Consider the following 17,541-nt stretch of genomic DNA (forward strand, 5'->3'; position numbering starts at 1 on the left):
TTATATAGTTTTGATGCTGACCTACATTTTCCAGATAAATGATAAGGTTAAACTTTTTCAAAGAGTTTCTTCTCAAGTATAATTTCTACATTGATCCAACTTATATGGATGATGACAATAAGAGAGCACACTATTCGATTATGAATCGGATTCTGCATGTGACTTTCTAACAGGAAGATGTTTTAGAGCATGTCCGTTGTGAAGTAATCAGAAGTTTTATCTTGACCAATCTGGTATAAGATGGATATTGTCGATAAAGATCTGACGATTCCTCTTGATGAGGATCAGGTTTATGTTCTTGGGGCAGTTACTTTTTTCCCTGTATGAAAAAGTCCTCTCTTCACCTTTCTACTTATATACATGTTAAATCTCACTGGGATGCATACTATAGGTCATGCTTCGAATGCTGCACATGTTCTACATTTTATGGATGAGTAAACAGCATTCACAGCTTTATTTTGTATTCAATGATGTTATCATGATTGTTCTTGCTGGCGTTGTTTGTTGTTGTTATTTCTGCATACCTTTGGATCCTATCGATTTGAGATAAGATTTTTTTTGTTTATTAAGTTTACTATACTACAGAACAACATATTTTTAAAAAACAACAACAGCAATTCATCTCTGTTTTATTGTGCATTCTGAAGAGTGTGGTGGCCACATGTAAGGATCAATTTGTTCGCCGCCCATCTGTGAGGGAGGGGCTATACGTACCTGCAGGCGACACGCTTGTTCCTTGGAACACTCAAGTTACATTTAGTCCTCACCTTTCGATCTTATTCTGAATGAATGTATTTTAATAACGGATCATCAAGATAAAATCCTTTTCAGGACAGCACCAACAATACAGGTGCGATGTCTCTTCTCAGTTTCGTGATATTAAAATATTAGAAAACATTACTGGCATTGTATCTTTTTTTAATTCTTCCATTAAAGGCAATTTATGAAAGAACACCTCGTAAAATTTTATAATTTGTGTCAATGGATATTGTACGCCAATTTAGCTATCGCATCTGATCAATACACTAATGGTGGAACCAGACAATGGCGGCAATTGTAAAGAATAGATGAAAAGCATTTTCTGATTTAATTGGGATATCTCTTTTTACATCTGCTAATACACAAAAGGAAATTGCCAGCAGGTTTCAACATTTAAAATCAATTAATCTGCCCGAGTCACATTCCAAGAGACACTTGATCGCCGATCCACTAATAAATCCGCCTAACTGCTTTAGTTTTCATTTAGAATCATTTACATAATCCACGCTCATTTGAGATCTATTTACGAGAACACAAAGCCCATGAAAGAATGTATGTATTTCTCATGTATTTTTGTGGACGAGAAGTGAATTTGAATTTTAAAGATCAAAACGAGAGGGGAGATGGTGTTTGCATTGTAAATATACTTAATATGTGATATTTAAACCAACGGTTAAGATCCCGCGGGGAATGTCATTGTGTGACTGATTTCCTGTGATAAATAATGTCTCAACAACCTTTTGAGGGCCATATCATAGGTATATTAAACTCTGGTGAAACATTCGACCATGCGACAAAGCAGACTGCTCAGCACCATTCATAGTTCCACAATACAACCGTTTGAGGACCATTATTTCTATATCCAGAGGTCTCCACACCATTCTGCTTTGGCGCGGCGTTCTGTCAATATCGACCGAGGATCACCGAAGGTGATTGGTTGGCGATAATTGTCTCACACTGTGGCATCCCATGCAATGAAGCCATATCAAAAGATTTTTATGGATATGAAATCATGACAAAAATGACAATTTTTGTTGACTTGGCTAAGTCAGCCAAAATCAAGTGTACCCGAATGCCAGAGAATGTTAAGAAGATTTTGAGACCTTAATGTCAAACAATGTGACGCAAGGCTTAATATTTCAGAAGTATATTTTTCACTAATACAAAACACGAAACAGGATTGTAAAAAATTGGCACCCATGTTAGTCAAAGGATTGTGATTTGATTTGAATTTTGAGTCAACAAGATGTCTTTGGCCTTTGATGTTTCTGGGCCAACTCACCGTTTGTCCCGTCAGGCGACAACAATAGAGGTGTTTAGGCATTCTCATCTGGTCCCCTTTCGACGTCATCACTCTAGCCTAGATCTTCTGCAGCTCACGCGCGAATCAAAGGATGGTAAAATCCCAACTAGTAGCAGGACCGTGGACGGAACTGCTATGGGGGTAGTGAAGAAAAAGCCCTCCCAGAAGCTGACCGGATATTCTTCCAATTCCAATAGTCGTCCGGGGTCGGAAAACTCGGAAGATGATAAAGCAGAAAATAAGACACCACGAAAATTTCCCATTTTAGGACCAACAAGGCAGCAGGCAGAGTTTTATTTCAAACAGAAAAACAAAGAGTAAGTTTTGTGCTATTTTAGATAAGATGAACATAAATTCATCTTGCAAGATTTCGTTTATGATATAGAGTTGTAATGATAAAAAAGTTATTCCATTTGAAAAACGACAGTCCATTTTACGGTAGAAAAATTTTTAATTTATCCCTCTCATTATTTAAAAAGCCCCGAAGCTATAGAATATTAAGTCGGATAGCAGTTAGTGGAAGACTTGTTGGGTTGAATACTATAAATGTCCTGTTTCAGTTCAGATATATTCCACGTTACCAATGTAATACTCTTGTTGAAGACAAGTTTATTAAATCCCATTATATGAGCAGTCAATATTGACAGAATAGGAGTTTTAAAACCGAACAAGATCTACTTGTTACATCAATAAACACTGTACACGGTACACTTGTCGGGCTATTATCCAAGCTTAACTAGGTTCGGGTGTTCTGGGGGTCGTGTATAGGTGTATAGTAACTGATGATGGGTTGACATTTTGGGGACAAAAAAGAATGCCTCGTCTCTAACTCTCGTCCTGACATTCTTAGATCATTCCTGATAACTAAGCAGAGCACTGTGTTTCTCGGTTTTATAGAACAAAGATCACATGTATAAGATTAAGAATGTGGAAACACAAATTTGTAGTGATTTATCTTATATATAGCCTATTTTGCACATCCTGGGCAGTTTCGTGTAAAAAATAAAAATATTGCCCTACTTATTATTTTTTTCCAGTTTCGCATAAAAGATTATTCGTTACTGTTTTGTGAACAGGACCTCAAGAAGATATGAAATGATATATATAATGGGCAGAAAAATAGAATTAAGATATAAATAAGTCATAATTTATATTTCCTATAAATAATAGCTTTTTACATTGACACATCATTTATTTACTTTATCGCAATAGAATATATTGGGGATAAACTCAAACAAAACTGTTTGGATTTTAACAACTTTGTAAATACCATGAATTCATAACTGTCTTGGATTCAGGTATTCTTATAAGAGGTTTAATCTTATGTTGAAAAGTCGGTGACGAAAACACCCTCACGGTCAAAATTATGACGAGAAAAATTCGTCATCTTGCATGAACATATTACAGAATTGTTTGGCAACGACCCTCGGTGTCCGCGTTGCTATATGGAGAGAAATCAATAGGGTGTCAAGCATGGAGAGATTAGGTGATTTAAGTAATTGACATGCTTTTAATTTATTATAATAGGTCTTGCAACTCTTTAAAAGTTTTTTAATCTTTTATAACAACGTTGTATTAAACTAATTTGTAATATTTTAACAGTTATTAAAGGAATCGTAAATCCCTGTAACAATTTCACAAAAAAGATGATCATTTGGCCTTTAAAAAAATCACACTATTCTGAAATTGTTATAATATTAAAAAAAAATAAAAGCATAATTTATAATTTCGATTCTATGATTTGCATACCATATGGCTCCTTATTAAAGATAGAAAGATATGATAACGTAGGTCACAAGAAAATGAAATTTATATCCTGTATTAATTTTGTATTGAATTTTGTAGACTAATCTAGAATTTTTAGTTTTATGCACTTGTAGAAGACAGAAAATTATATATTTTTTCTCACCAAATCAATCTATATTTCCAATAGTGAATTATATAATTGAAATCATGGAAATAAAATTTTGTAAAATAATACACTGTATTTTTGTGACAATGAGATATTACCATTTTTTCATTTCATTAGCTCTCATCTGGTAACTGCATTTTAATACAGTATTTTTCATATTTTACGTCTGTAATACGAGTGATGAAATATATTAAGATTATATATGTCCGACAAAGATACAATTTAATTTTCTATTCGTACAGTTTGAGACAAGAGCTTTCTGAGAGTTTCTCGATACTTTTAAGTTTCAAAATACATGTACCTTATATTGATATATTTCATGTTGAATTTTTTTTATGCAGGTTAATATACATTTATTCTTTGAAATAAAGCATATATTAAGCACTTAAAAAGTGCTTTTTGCTCGTGACAAGAAATTTTAAGGTTGGCACAACTTACTAGTAACTGGATTAGGACGATTAATATCGTGTTTAATAGAGTTTAATGTAAGAATACAAATTTGGTCAGATTACCCATTAAAACCTTAATCATTTCATCTGATTTTCACGCCTGCTCTGTAAAATAAAGGTATTCTAGTATATGTATATTATAAAAGTATGACGCAGCAGAGTTTCTCTTCTCTGTAAAGTCTATAGTTCTGCACACACAGCATTCTTCCTTTGCGATAAACCAGGGCATTATCTCTTCACATTAAGACGAAAATAACATCCGTTGATTGGTATTTGTTTATGCAGGGGATATTTAAATTTAAGAAATTGATAATCCATAAGCTTAATCATATTTTTATCAAACACAATCAAATATTTTAATATCAGAATATATTAACCTATTAATATGAGTAATGTAATTTCTGTGTGATGTCATTTCCGAGTTTAACAACCTTCAGAGAGAATTATTATTTTAAGTAAAACATCCTAGAACTGTCTTGTTCATATGTGACTGAACATGAAGATATAGACAAGAAATTCCAGAGTTTGTCAATGGAAAAAGGCATTCCAATGACTTATCAGGTTTTAAAATACGTAAAAGTTGAGAGCAATTGATCGGCAATCATATCCTATCCGGTTTAATCTTCAGTCATTTCGACTTACGTATGGACTTTTAATTGATATGATGATGATTTAAACTTTATCTGGTAGATGTGCATTAACTCTTCTTTTTAAAGTTGCCTGCTGGTAGTGCATTTTTAAAGCATAACAAAATTCGAGCATTTTAAATTCAATATGCATGCAATTCAGTCACAACAAAACATAAAGAACAAAAAAATAAAAATATTATCTTTGTGTCTACTTCTGTATAATACAAGTCTAAGAATTTTGCAATTTTTAACACAGCTTGGATGGTAAACAATTTCGATGACAGTAAACAAGTACATGCACTGGCGAATCTCAGAAATACATAAACTCAGTAAGAATATAAGTAAAAGCAAGTTTATCTGTATAAAAAAGGAAATATGATTGATTTTGAAAATTTTGAATTTCTGTTCACCGAGGTAAGAAGCCTCTTCCTCTATTATCCAGGGTTGTTCAGCTCTTATTCAAATACTCTCCACATTCGGTAGAATCTTAGTAAATCTCCACAAATAAGCTATCTAATCTCATTTCTCCAAACAAACAAACAAAATGAAATCTTAAAAAACACTTTTAAGTTATTAGAGTTTCACATTACTCGTGAGTAATTTGAGTGCCATGTCAGAAAATTCTTCAGTGGCATAGAGATTCGTGTCTCAAAGGTCTAAACAAGCAAGACTCGTGTGTAAATTAGCCGTATAACCCGACTGTGTCCTAGTTCACAATTAATGTAAAATTTTCAAAACATTGTCAAAGAATTTTAAAAGTTATTCTACACGCTAATTTACATCAGGTCGAAGCATTAGCAGACCTTATCACGGTAGGACTTTATTCAGCATAGAGATTACTGCCAATGCACAAAGACAGGAATTTAACTAGGGTCATCTTTACCCACAAACAATAGGGTATTGATAAATCTATTGTCTGGATGACAGGTGCCCGCTGAACTGTTCTCTTTGTTGTATTTATTCCAAACTTTTCACTGTGTCCAAAGACCAGTACTTATATTTACAAAGCCTAATTTCAACAAAGGAAAGTTTAATATTCATTTGCAATTGTTGCCCAGAGTTTCCATGGCGGATATTTTATTTAATCTGTGTTATTAGATGGGAAATTCATTTCATTGTTTATATAGGAACTGCTTCGTATCTTGAATTTGTAAACAAATGTCTCTTCTAATGGTGCAACCGGAATTTTCCAGACAATACGTCAAGAAACCGGGACCTGATTTTACAAAACGGTCTAGAAAGCATGCCAGGTAATAAAAGTAGGGGATAAGGTGATATTAAATTTTATAAAATGATATCCCTATACCCTTGGAATATTAAAACGTTCACAATAATAGTACAAAGGATTATTAATGTTCTACAGTATACAAATCAAATTTCAATTTTCTCCAAGAACTAAGACTTCGTTTCAGAAACGCGATACTTCATTTGTGTTATGTTGGTGACATGTCTTTAGGTATAAAACTTTCTAATCATCGAGTATCATGCAGATATTTTATCGAAAAAATTGGCATCGGCATATAGCTAGGTAATACCCCCAAAATGTCATAACCACGATATATGACAATATTAATGAGCTCTGAGTGAAATGCAATTCTGCAGTCGTTTTATTGAAACAAGAAGAGGCGAAATTCAATAATTTATAACCTGTTATTTTATATGGTGCTTTATAGTAAAAATCCTCGTAATAATTACATTTTTCCCTGATGTGTGAAGTATACTGTGTACAGTATGCAATTTACAGGCGGAGTAATAACAACGTATTAGTTTACATTTTATGCATTAGTAATATATAGTTGTCATTTTTGTCATTTTTATCAATAGATTATTTGTATTGATTTTAAACTAACTTAATAGTATTATTGAGTGATATCGGTATCATTTTCTACATTTATATTAAAATTTGTCTTTTTTTTTATATGGCTCGACGTCATGTCATTTTAATGGATTAAATGGTGGTTGATTTATGATAAAAGTATGTCACTTTTGAAAGCAATAGTGTGCAATGCAACAGTATATCACGTCGATACTGGTTACTAAAAGTTTTAACAAAGCAAGACATGAAGCACTAAATGAAATGCCACAATAAGTTAATTAAAACTTTTCCGTTCTTTAAGATGGATCAATGTCACGTGTCATACACACCAACCTCCCAAACTGTGTCAAAATAATCCTATACCTTAACAAGTCAGATATTTTATAAATATCTAGATCTATACACCAGGATATACAGAATTATTTTTTTATTTGTTCAATTAAGCCGAATTTGCCAAACACTGAATTATAGGAGCGAGAAACGTGTATATTAACGAGTGCCGATGAATTTCATCAGGTTCTATAAGACAGAGACCACTTACCTCATTTGACGCAGTAACAGGGCATCTCTCATCTGATTGATGACTTATATATATATATATATATATATATATATATATATATATATATATATATATATATATATATATATATATATATATATATATATACTAGTAATGGCGTCCGATTTTTGTCGATTCTCAGGTAAAATTGGCTATAAAAATGTACGGATAACAATATCATTCAAGTAATCACCACCTAAACCCTTTATGTATCCCAACTAATTCATTTTTAGGGGGATTCTACCTTTTTGTCGGGGATTCTTCTTCCTGTAGCGGGATTCTCCCGAAATCCCGGGATTCCTGAAAGTCCTAGCACCGAAGCTTCCGTCAATATTACGATCGGTGAATGACGAAAATAATTTGCACATTTTCCTTTTTAATCGGTCATCACAACTTATTTCTTTTATATCATTTAAATCAAGTTTTGATTGAATAATTCAGTAATGACATTTAATGAAATATATAAACGATTGCTTGTTGCCAGTTTCATTAAAAATTGCCAGTAACTTAGATCCGCCAACCGGAAACGCCACCGTACTCACTTTATTGCTATTTCATGGCTGTTTATAGAAAATAAAAGTAGACTTTTAATTTAATGTACGATACTTACAATGCAAGTGAAATCTAAATATAGTTTACGGACATCATCTTGTATCGTGTGTATTCTTAGAGGAGTAAGTAAGAACTCTGGTGCACCCGTTTCGGAGTTTATTTGCAAAATGTATTAATTTATGCAAAATGTATTAATTTATAAGTATATATATATATATATATATATATATATATATATATATATATATATATATATATATATATATATATATATATATTATCTATCTATCTATCTATATATACCCACTACCCACTGAAATCTTCCTTAGATATATTTGTAAGAGATGTCAGAACCTTGAACTTAAGAGAAAAATGTACTTGGGTGCATTACATTATTATCAATACAAACGTTTTGGTCAGGGTCACATCTTAAGATTTCAATTTGGCAAGAATAGCTTTTGTTTCCTTTCAACTCCCGTGCAGGTACTGGATCTATATGAGTGCTATTTCTTATTTTAGAATTTTAATTTTACAACCTCTATACATCTAAAGCGATATGGAAATTGAATTCCTGGAGTACTGAATAATTCAGAGCGAGGCAATTAGAATTGTAGATTTCACCTTCAGACAAAAGCAAGGCTTGTCGATTATTTGTATTGAATTGTTAGAAAAGGCTTCTATCGACAATTATTGTTTTGGCCCTCTTTTACACCATATATACCAACAAAAATTCATCTAAACCTTCACGAGGTTAGACAAGGTAGATCAACGATCTCACCTGTTAAAACACCTTTGTTTAATTTTTAAATTTTTAAAAAACACCACCCAGCCATATTGTTTAGGAATTTTTTGAACTTTTAAGCCCCACTGTCAGAGGTTTATCATACGTCCTGTTGAGCTCTATGGATAAGTTTTTAATCAACAGATGCATTTTTGTCATCTTACCATTTCAAAAACTTTTTTGAGTGTTGGATTCTGTACTGGGGATCTACAAATTTTTATTATTGGATTATAGTTATCTAAAGAACATATATCGGATGGATACAGTGTATTTTTGATAAAGGCCTCTGATAACTATTTTGATATTGGATAATAAATTTGGCTTATGATATCAGTAAGACATGTATCGGATGGATACAGAATGTAAGAGACATTTTCTTCGGTGTTTTACCGGATTTCGATTACCATTATTGAGGTAATATCATGCTTATTAATATAAGGAATCTATTTTTATAACATTTTTTTTAATATGATAAATTAATTTTCTGTAAAAACTTTTTTAAGGAGGGATTCTTGCCTGGTTTCTGACTAGATGAAATATTCAAAGTATATTTGCTTATATGTTTTATATATTTAGATAAGAGATTTAAAAGATCATATTATATTTTTCTTTCCTCATCCAATTGTACAACTTTAAATAGAAATGATAAACTGAGTTTGAAATCTAGTAGGGACTACATTTTTTGCGGAATGGCGGCGTATGAAAATATCTTTTTTCTGCCTCTCAAAATTATTATAGAACAATGAATTTAGTTATAATTTTTACACAATCAAAGACTTGAAGAAATTTTTTAATGTAAGTTAAATTAATAATAAGGGACTAAAGTTTTAAAATATATCAAATAAATATGATTTTCCAAACAAACTACAATTATGTTAGCTTTTAAAAGCTTCCAATCTAAGTACAGATTTGAGCCAAAAATCCGTAAAAAGTGTTGTTTTTTTTCTCTCCTAGCAAGCTATCAAAACTTTTTATTTTTGTATCATTTTGTATCTTTATGTGACAACTTTACCGTATGTGAAAATAAGAAAAATTTAAATATAGGAAGCATATGAAAATAACTAAAATATCCTAAAAATTTAAGAAAAATAGAGAAAATTCGGATTAGCCATTTTCCATTTTAGTTAAATTATATGTCAATTTGGTAATATTATCTTATAGACCCTATATGGTAATATCTCTTTATGCAAAAAGAAAAAAAAATTAATCTTTTGAAATAGAAGTAGGCATCGCATGATTGGCAATAGTAATTTTTTATTCTTAATGTCCAGGGAAAAGGTAATGACCTTGACCTGACCTTGCCTCTAATATAAAACGGTCAAATTTAATCTAACTGATACCATCACTTAGTGATATTGTGCTCTTGGTTCTGTGAAAATTTCATTGATTTTTATATACTAGAAATATGAGAAGAATCCCTCCTTAAGATAAGAAACTAATGCAGTTTTAAGAAAAAAAAACTATCCCAAAAAATGAAACTCAAGTATTGTAAAAGAGGAATTTTGAATGATTTGCACCAACTTGGACATTTAATAACTGAAGTTAATTAATTGGAAGTCCAAAAATGATTTTTACGTTCTCTCGTGTGAGTAATACAAAAAAAAAAATTAAATAAATAGAAATAGATTCTAAAATTAATTCAAGTAGCTTATTTCGACTCACTCTCCGGTTGCACCCCGTTCAAATTTAGTTGAATTCAAGTTTCTTGTTTTCTTGTGCCTTACAGCACATTAGACAAAGAACAGTATTACAAGGAAAATGAAACGCACCATTCATAGATTAATAAATATCCGAATACGATATTCTATGTGAATAAATATGATTAATTTGCATTATAAATTACGCAATTGAAGCGCAGACCCTTTCTCTTCAATGCATGATACAGATTTTTTCCCCCAGATAGTGATCATTCTTTGATTTTCTGGACACTAAAATGTTGTATAAGTTTATCAGTTTGAAACAATAATGTAGTGGAGACGAGTATCTTCAGTTCTCTGGGCCTCGTATTTTGATGTAATTATTTATTCAAATTCTTCGTTAAAAATTACGAGAAGTTGCAAGTCCTTTACAATAAAGGGTCATAGGTTTCATAGCATCGCTGGTGATTCCGTCTCTATCGATTCAATCAATGTTTCAATTAAATCACAGTGAAAGCCCGTAAGATGTAATACAAGTTAAATGTCAAATTAAGTAAAGCCGATCCGATTACCGCTAATTGATTCAAGTCTTTTGACTCCACGCAACCATATTTTCTGAATATACAATTAATCAAAAGAACTTTACGTCTTCTATATCAGCTGTCAAAAACGATATTGAGAAAAGCTTTAAATTCCGCTGGACAATGAGCTGATCCGACTTTTAGTTAGAACCGTACGATCACCCAACCCATTTTTAATGTGAAAGTTTATTTGATGTATCCTTTTACTAAGCAGTAAAGCATGATTTATAATTTCATTAATTTCAAAATTAGTTGTGGGTATTATTAATTAGTCGTTCCTGTTTCAAAATATACTGCAATGACGTACAGAATGTTTGACTTCGATGTACATATATATAAACAATCTTGATATGTGAAATAAGTGCACATTATGGATTAATTTACCAAGTACTTCTGGATGGAACTATGTGCTGCAAAACATAGCTTTTAATCATGTTAAGGTATGATTCAATCTGAAAAGACGATTAAAAAAATAGTTTCTGACCGACATTATATCTATTTGACTAACCCATATGCAGTATCGAGTAATTGCAATTTTAATTAGACATAAAAGTTTAATTTAGGAAGAGTAAATATTTGAATTGCCTCAATAATTAATATGGACATATCGGATTTCTTCGATGAAAATGCATATATTGTAATTAATAAGAACAGAATGTACTTTAGTGTTTTTCATTATATGGATTAACAAGAGAGAGAGAGAGAGAGAGAGAGAGAGAGAGAGAGAGAGAGAGAGAGAGAGTTTTACAAAATTTGTAAGATTACTATTGCATTTATTTATTCATTTTACCTTACAGTATTTAGTTTATTCACACACTCTGATTTCGTATGCTTGAAGTACATGTATATCAATGCTAAAGAAATGTATTCCCTTCAAGAATTGATTTTTGGTATAATGACAGGAAAATTATAATAAATAACCTTTTCCCTTCTCAGTTATGTAAATTTTGTTAATTAAGAAGTGAACATTAACTTGAATTTGACACTTAAAATTCAAATTAAGTATGAGTTTTAATTTAAATGTTTCAGACTCATTCTAATGTAACAGCTGATAATGTTTATTTTAAATTTAGGATTCCTAAGTGAAAAAGAGATTTTTAAAAAGAATTCTTCCTAAACCTACAGAAAAACATATCCAGAACATAATTATCATTTCCTCTCTCATTTGAATAAATTTTTCAAAAAATGCAATCTTTAAGTAAATGAAACGAAAAAGTAATTGACATTTAATATTCATATGAACGAATTGTTAGTCCTAAAGTAATCCGATACATTTTCATTCTAAGTTAACAATATTGTTCATTTAAAGGAATTCTGTTTTAAAACCCTTTCTAAGTAGCACAGAAAAGTACTGATACTTAGAGTGGAAATATTAAAGAACGAAGACAAGTGACAAACGAATAAAAATCTAATGATTAAAGAGCATTTAGTATGTGAAGGGTCTTTTTCTAATCCAGTGGGACAGTTTGTTAACAAACAACTGTGAATATGCTCATTTAAAAATAAGTAATAGCTTTAAGAAGACAAACGCAGAGATCCCAGGAAGATTATTTCTTTGGTGAATTTCATCAATGTTTAAGGGGAAAATAACGAAGAGTAAGCAATCTCATAGCTAAAGAAGACAAAACGAATTGTGAAGAGGGCAAAAACATTTTTTAAAACACCACCATCAGAGGAATATTGCATATCATTGTCTCATTCTTTGATGTTTCTCTTGAAACTTTTATTTTGCAAAGCTGAAATTCTGAGGTCAAGTCTTTCAAGAAACTAGCGGAAGACCGATATAGGATACCCAAAATCTGGGGAAAGTGTTCCTTTATCGTAGCTTTTTTGTATTTCATTGTTTTTTAGATTCAAAATTTTTTCATGGTAAAATTAGAGAAAATAGCTTTTGGGGATTTTATTTTTTTTACTTTTTTGGATTGAATTTCAAAAGTAAAGATTGGGAAGATTGAAAGAGCAAATTTTGTGATTATGTGTTTTAGCATAAAAAAAACCCCTGTACAAGCTGTTTTACAATTTTTTATTATAAACTATTTTGAGTCCTATGTCCTCAAACTCATTTTTCTCATACACTGTACACATTTCACTGAATTTTACAGGAATTTACTCCAAAAGACTTTTATTCTCATTTAAGACCTCTTATATCATATTGTTGACATAATTATTAAAATTTGGTATAATCCTGTGTTCCTTTCCTGAAATAAATGTTGTACTTCTGTTTCAGGTTACAAGGATTGACATTAAACAGTGGATCCTCATCTGAGCACGGGAAACACCTGAACACCAGTGAAAAGGCGCTTCTGGACTCTAACGATGAAGTAGAGAAATTACGGGCCAGCTTCGCTAGTCTTACAACGACATCACTGGGACATCAAAACTCACAGAGTTTTAATGACGTTCGTTTCCTGGCAGAACTAGTGAAACCTATGCAATACAGACTCAAACTAAACAAGAGAAAAGAAAAAGTGATCTTCCCATCAAAATATGGCTATCATCCTCGTTCACATTCTCCAACTTTCAAACGGTTAATTCAAGCCACCGAAAAACTGGAGACCATTGCAAAAGAAGAGAACGAGGAACTGAGAGCGAAGGCGGAGCTAGAGCGAAGTTATACCATTCACTCTACATCGGGGTTTGAGAATCCTTTGAAAAGAGAAGTTAGAAGATATGGTACTTATAAACTAAGTGTGCCCGAAACATTTGTTAGAAACAATGTTAGTGAAGTGCCTTCTCCGAAAGTAGAACCAGTGGTTCTCCCCATTTCAAAGGGACTGCAAATTCCTCAAGAGTATCCACCAAAAGAACCATTGGTGGAGGAAGATATTGAGGAAGAGGAGGACGAACAAGACGACGAAGATGATTATATTTCAGAGGAGGAAATCACATCCGAGGCTTATTTTAAAGTAGACTTCCGGGTGAACGATGGCTCGCATGCGCAGCTCCACTTGTTTTTGCCAAAAATTAATGATGTTGACAACGAATCAAGGACTGCTCGATATGGGTCAGGCTCCGTGAAAAATGAAGTTAAAAAGACTGGAAAATTACCACACATATCAAACTCTCAATCTTCCGGGTCAAACCGTAACCCAAATGTGCGCAGAAGCAGAAAACCGGATGTTACACGGAAAAAGAAACGGAGACTAGAGAGAATCCGGTCGGCGGCAGACAATGACCATCGCCGAGTCAGGGATCACTTGAATGACGTTGCCACGATGATGTCAATTGAACAGGACTTTCACAACAAAAAGCATGAACATGACTCTCTTTGTCAATTTGAGAATTGTCCGTATCATTCTATACCCAAAAATAATATAACAGTCAGCTAATACATATAATAGTTCCCATCATTGTAATCCTTAAATACAGTTACAGTGTATCATTTTATTATGAAGAACTCCAGATGTTATTACGCAAGTGATATCCTAACCTAATAATTTTATGGAACTTGTGATGAAATCATGCTGCAATTTTATTTAGCATTCCTATTTTTGTAAAGGTATCTTGTTAATAATGACAAATAAAAATACAGAAATAAGCACAAGGGATACTTTTTTATAACCATAGATGTGCTTAAATCTATCAGAAATCATAGCAGCTCTTAGTACTAATACACTACCTTTTAATAAGCGTTTAGAAAGTACTCATGAAAAAAATGTTATCAACATATAATACTGATAACAATGTTATCTCTATGTTATTAGAACATGTTGAGTTCTTACTATGATTCGCTAATTATATAAAGTTATATGGTGTACACACTTTTGAGAGCTGGTGTTGGTTGTGAGTTATGTCTTTCACTTATTTGCAATGAGTACATGAGTAACTATGATTAGGCATGTACTCATTAACAATTTAAAAATGTAAATTAGTGAAAAACATTTGTAAAAACAATCTTCCAAGGTATAAAGAATACACGATTTTTTTTAATTACATAATCTATGTTCTATCATGGTAAAATTATTTTTTGCCTAACTGATATAAAATTGTGGTAAAATTAATAAAACGAATTCTCAATAAAATTGTTCAAAACCACATTTCTCTGACTTCACAAAGATAATTTTGTAGACGAATCTTTTTCTGTTTTTAAATGATAGTATTTTTTTGCATGCATTTAAAAACACGTTTGAATGATCAATTTTATAAATTATTATTATGGAAAATGTAGTTTTAACATGATTTCAAAGGGGAACTTCAATGAAAATAATTATGGTGCATGATGAAATACTGCTTGATTAAAGTTGGTCATCATCATTTTCAATATTGAACAGAAAGAAAAACAAAAATATCCCCTTTATTTTCAAGTGTAGAAATGTGGTTTTGTAATGAAATTCCTCAATAGATCTGAAATCTTAGTATCCCTAACAATTTCCCTTCAGATATATCTAGACCTGCTAGGATAAAGTTGCTATCAAGGTCATTATAATGAACCATAGAACTTAAGAAGTGCAGACTTTAAACGAGGTTGTTGAAATCCCTGTAACATCAACTTATCTGTCAATAGCCTACATCGGTTTAAAAATTGATCTTACTTGGAACATGCTTTTGCGTATCGAATAAGCTGTTAGACATAAACACCATATAGGTGATAGCGGAATAATTCTACATAAATAAGGAGAGTTGGAAAAGCTGAAGTCATTTCGTTTGTCTCACAGTTAAGTTGTTATTTGGCCTTTATATCTATAGTCAGTAAAACATTCAGATATAAAACAGATGTGGCAGACACTGTGTTGTCTTTTATTTCTAGTTCACTGGGATATATCGAGTCAACATATGAATGGAAGTAACTACTGTTAATTGATAAAATGTCGTCGATATATCCGAATGTTGAGTTGAAGGCCACAACAAGTGTTTTCCTCTTCTCATTTAAAAGCTTTTGAATAGATTTTGCTTCATAGGAATATAAAAACAGGTCGGCCAATAAAGAGCAGAGTTAATGCCCATAGAAATATAAAAACAGGTCAGCCAATAATATATAGTTATTGACTGGATATGAGGGCAACATATGATTTGTTGAACCGGAAGGTGAAAATGTTGCCCAAGCTTAAGGCCGCAGGGCAAGGGCAACATTTTCATCTTCAAGTCAAACAAATAAAATGTAGCCTTAATACCAGTCTATAACTATTTTGTTATACCTTCACTTAAGATAGAACTCTAAAATGAAAACATTTTAACATATAAACTAAAAACAGATTTAAGTCAATATTTCAAATAAGTATAACTTTTGAAATAAATTTAGATGTAAAAAAACACATTTTTCATGTTGTGTTTGTATTTTTATATATTACAAGCTTGCACGTTTTTAAGCATGGTGATTTATTAAACATTAAGATATTCAAAATCTAAATTCTGACTTAAGTCTAATGATTTCTCAGTTTATGGTCTTGTTTAATCTATATACAAACAATGACTTCATAAGCAATGTTTTGGCTTTATCAATAAAAATGATACAACAGCAAAGAATTAAAAAATAACAATTATAAATTATTATATCACAGAAGTTATTTACAATAAACATAATTTTCCCGTGACGCCATCTTTCAAATAGCATAAGGCAACTCTTGCAGCTCTAAACTTCGGCTATTTCCGTGTCGCCGATATTGATCGACGACTAATTATTTGTGACGAAGCAGTGACCTTGCGGTCTAACAATATCCTTGTGTTGGACTGACCCGATCAACAATGAAATTGTTAGACTAATGCAAAAACATTTACTTTATATATATATATATATATATATATATATATATATATATATATATATATATATATATATATATATATATATATATAAGGGTATGACAAAGAATAGGATTAGTGCCCTTAGAAATATAAAAACAGGTCAGGTCAGCCAATAAAGAGCAGTATAATTGCCCATCGTAATTCCAACAGATTGTTGGAGAACCTGGTATCCAAACACTACATAGATTTTACTTAATGTGCAGTGTACATGTTAGTAATTATGTTTACAATAAAAAAGATGAGGATAACGAACAATTATAAATCTCAGGAATCCTATACAGAATTAAATTATTCAAGGCTATTTTGTAAAAATAATAACTAAAACGTTCACTGTGTAAAGGTTTGCATAAGTTATAAAAATGCGTGAACTTACAGTATTTAATTTTTTAAAAAATCACCAGCTCTGTCAAACGTGAAAATATTCCAAATATCCGCCATTTTTTACAAAACTAACCAATCAATCGTCTCCTTTTTATTATTAATGTATATAAAAGTCAACCCTTGTAAAAAAAAAAATCGTCAGACTTTTACAATGTAATTACCAGAATTGAGTGTTAGTATTTTTGGCATCTTTTTTCCCAATTCATTCGTTTCTTTGATTTACAAATACTTTTATAAATCCTTTTTATTTTACATTTTTTGGTACATACATGTAATGTATTTCCCATGACTTTTCCTCCTCGTCTATACCCCGTATTAAGTGTTGATAATGATCAAATATGCAGAAATAATGAAGAAATGTAAATTACAAGTTGCAATTTAGACATGAATATTAAACAGTATATTGAACACAAAGAGGCATAATACGGTATTTGATA

General features: G+C 31.5%; 1 protein-coding gene across 2 annotated transcripts; it reads left to right on the plus strand.

The window, feature by feature from the left end:
• Nucleotides 1–1,310: 1,310 nt before the first annotated feature.
• Nucleotides 1,311–14,525, plus strand: LOC133186138 (uncharacterized). 2 transcript variants are annotated; one of them, XM_061321411.1, is made up of 2 exons: nucleotides 1,311–2,379; nucleotides 13,209–14,525. In XM_061321411.1, exons 1-2 carry the CDS (start codon nucleotides 2,006–2,008, stop codon nucleotides 14,308–14,310), a joined length of 1,476 nt encoding a protein of 491 aa, XP_061177395.1. In that variant the 5' UTR covers nucleotides 1,311–2,005; the 3' UTR covers nucleotides 14,311–14,525. The 2 variants fall into 2 exon arrangements, with proteins under 2 accessions (XP_061177395.1, XP_061177396.1); XM_061321412.1 differs by lacking the exon at nucleotides 1,311–2,379 and adding an exon at nucleotides 6,196–6,302.
• Nucleotides 14,526–17,541: the final 3,016 nt, after the last annotated feature.

This window comes from Saccostrea echinata, unplaced genomic scaffold, assembly GCF_033153115.1.
Source record: "Saccostrea echinata isolate AGI-Se365-2 ecotype Australia unplaced genomic scaffold, CSIRO_AGI_Sech_v1 ptg000012l, whole genome shotgun sequence".
Classification (NCBI taxonomy): domain Eukaryota; kingdom Metazoa; phylum Mollusca; class Bivalvia; order Ostreida; family Ostreidae; genus Saccostrea; species Saccostrea echinata.

Bases quoted from the DNA above. Each gene is read 5' to 3' on its own strand.
- LOC133186138 (XM_061321411.1), top strand. From the start codon at position 2,006: ATGTCTTTGGCCTTTGATGTTTCTGGGCCAACTCACCGTTTGTCCCGT. The intron at 2,380-13,208 runs GTAAGTTTTGTG...CTTCTGTTTCAG, and splicing joins TTCAAACAGAAAAACAAAGA to GTTACAAGGATTGACATTAA.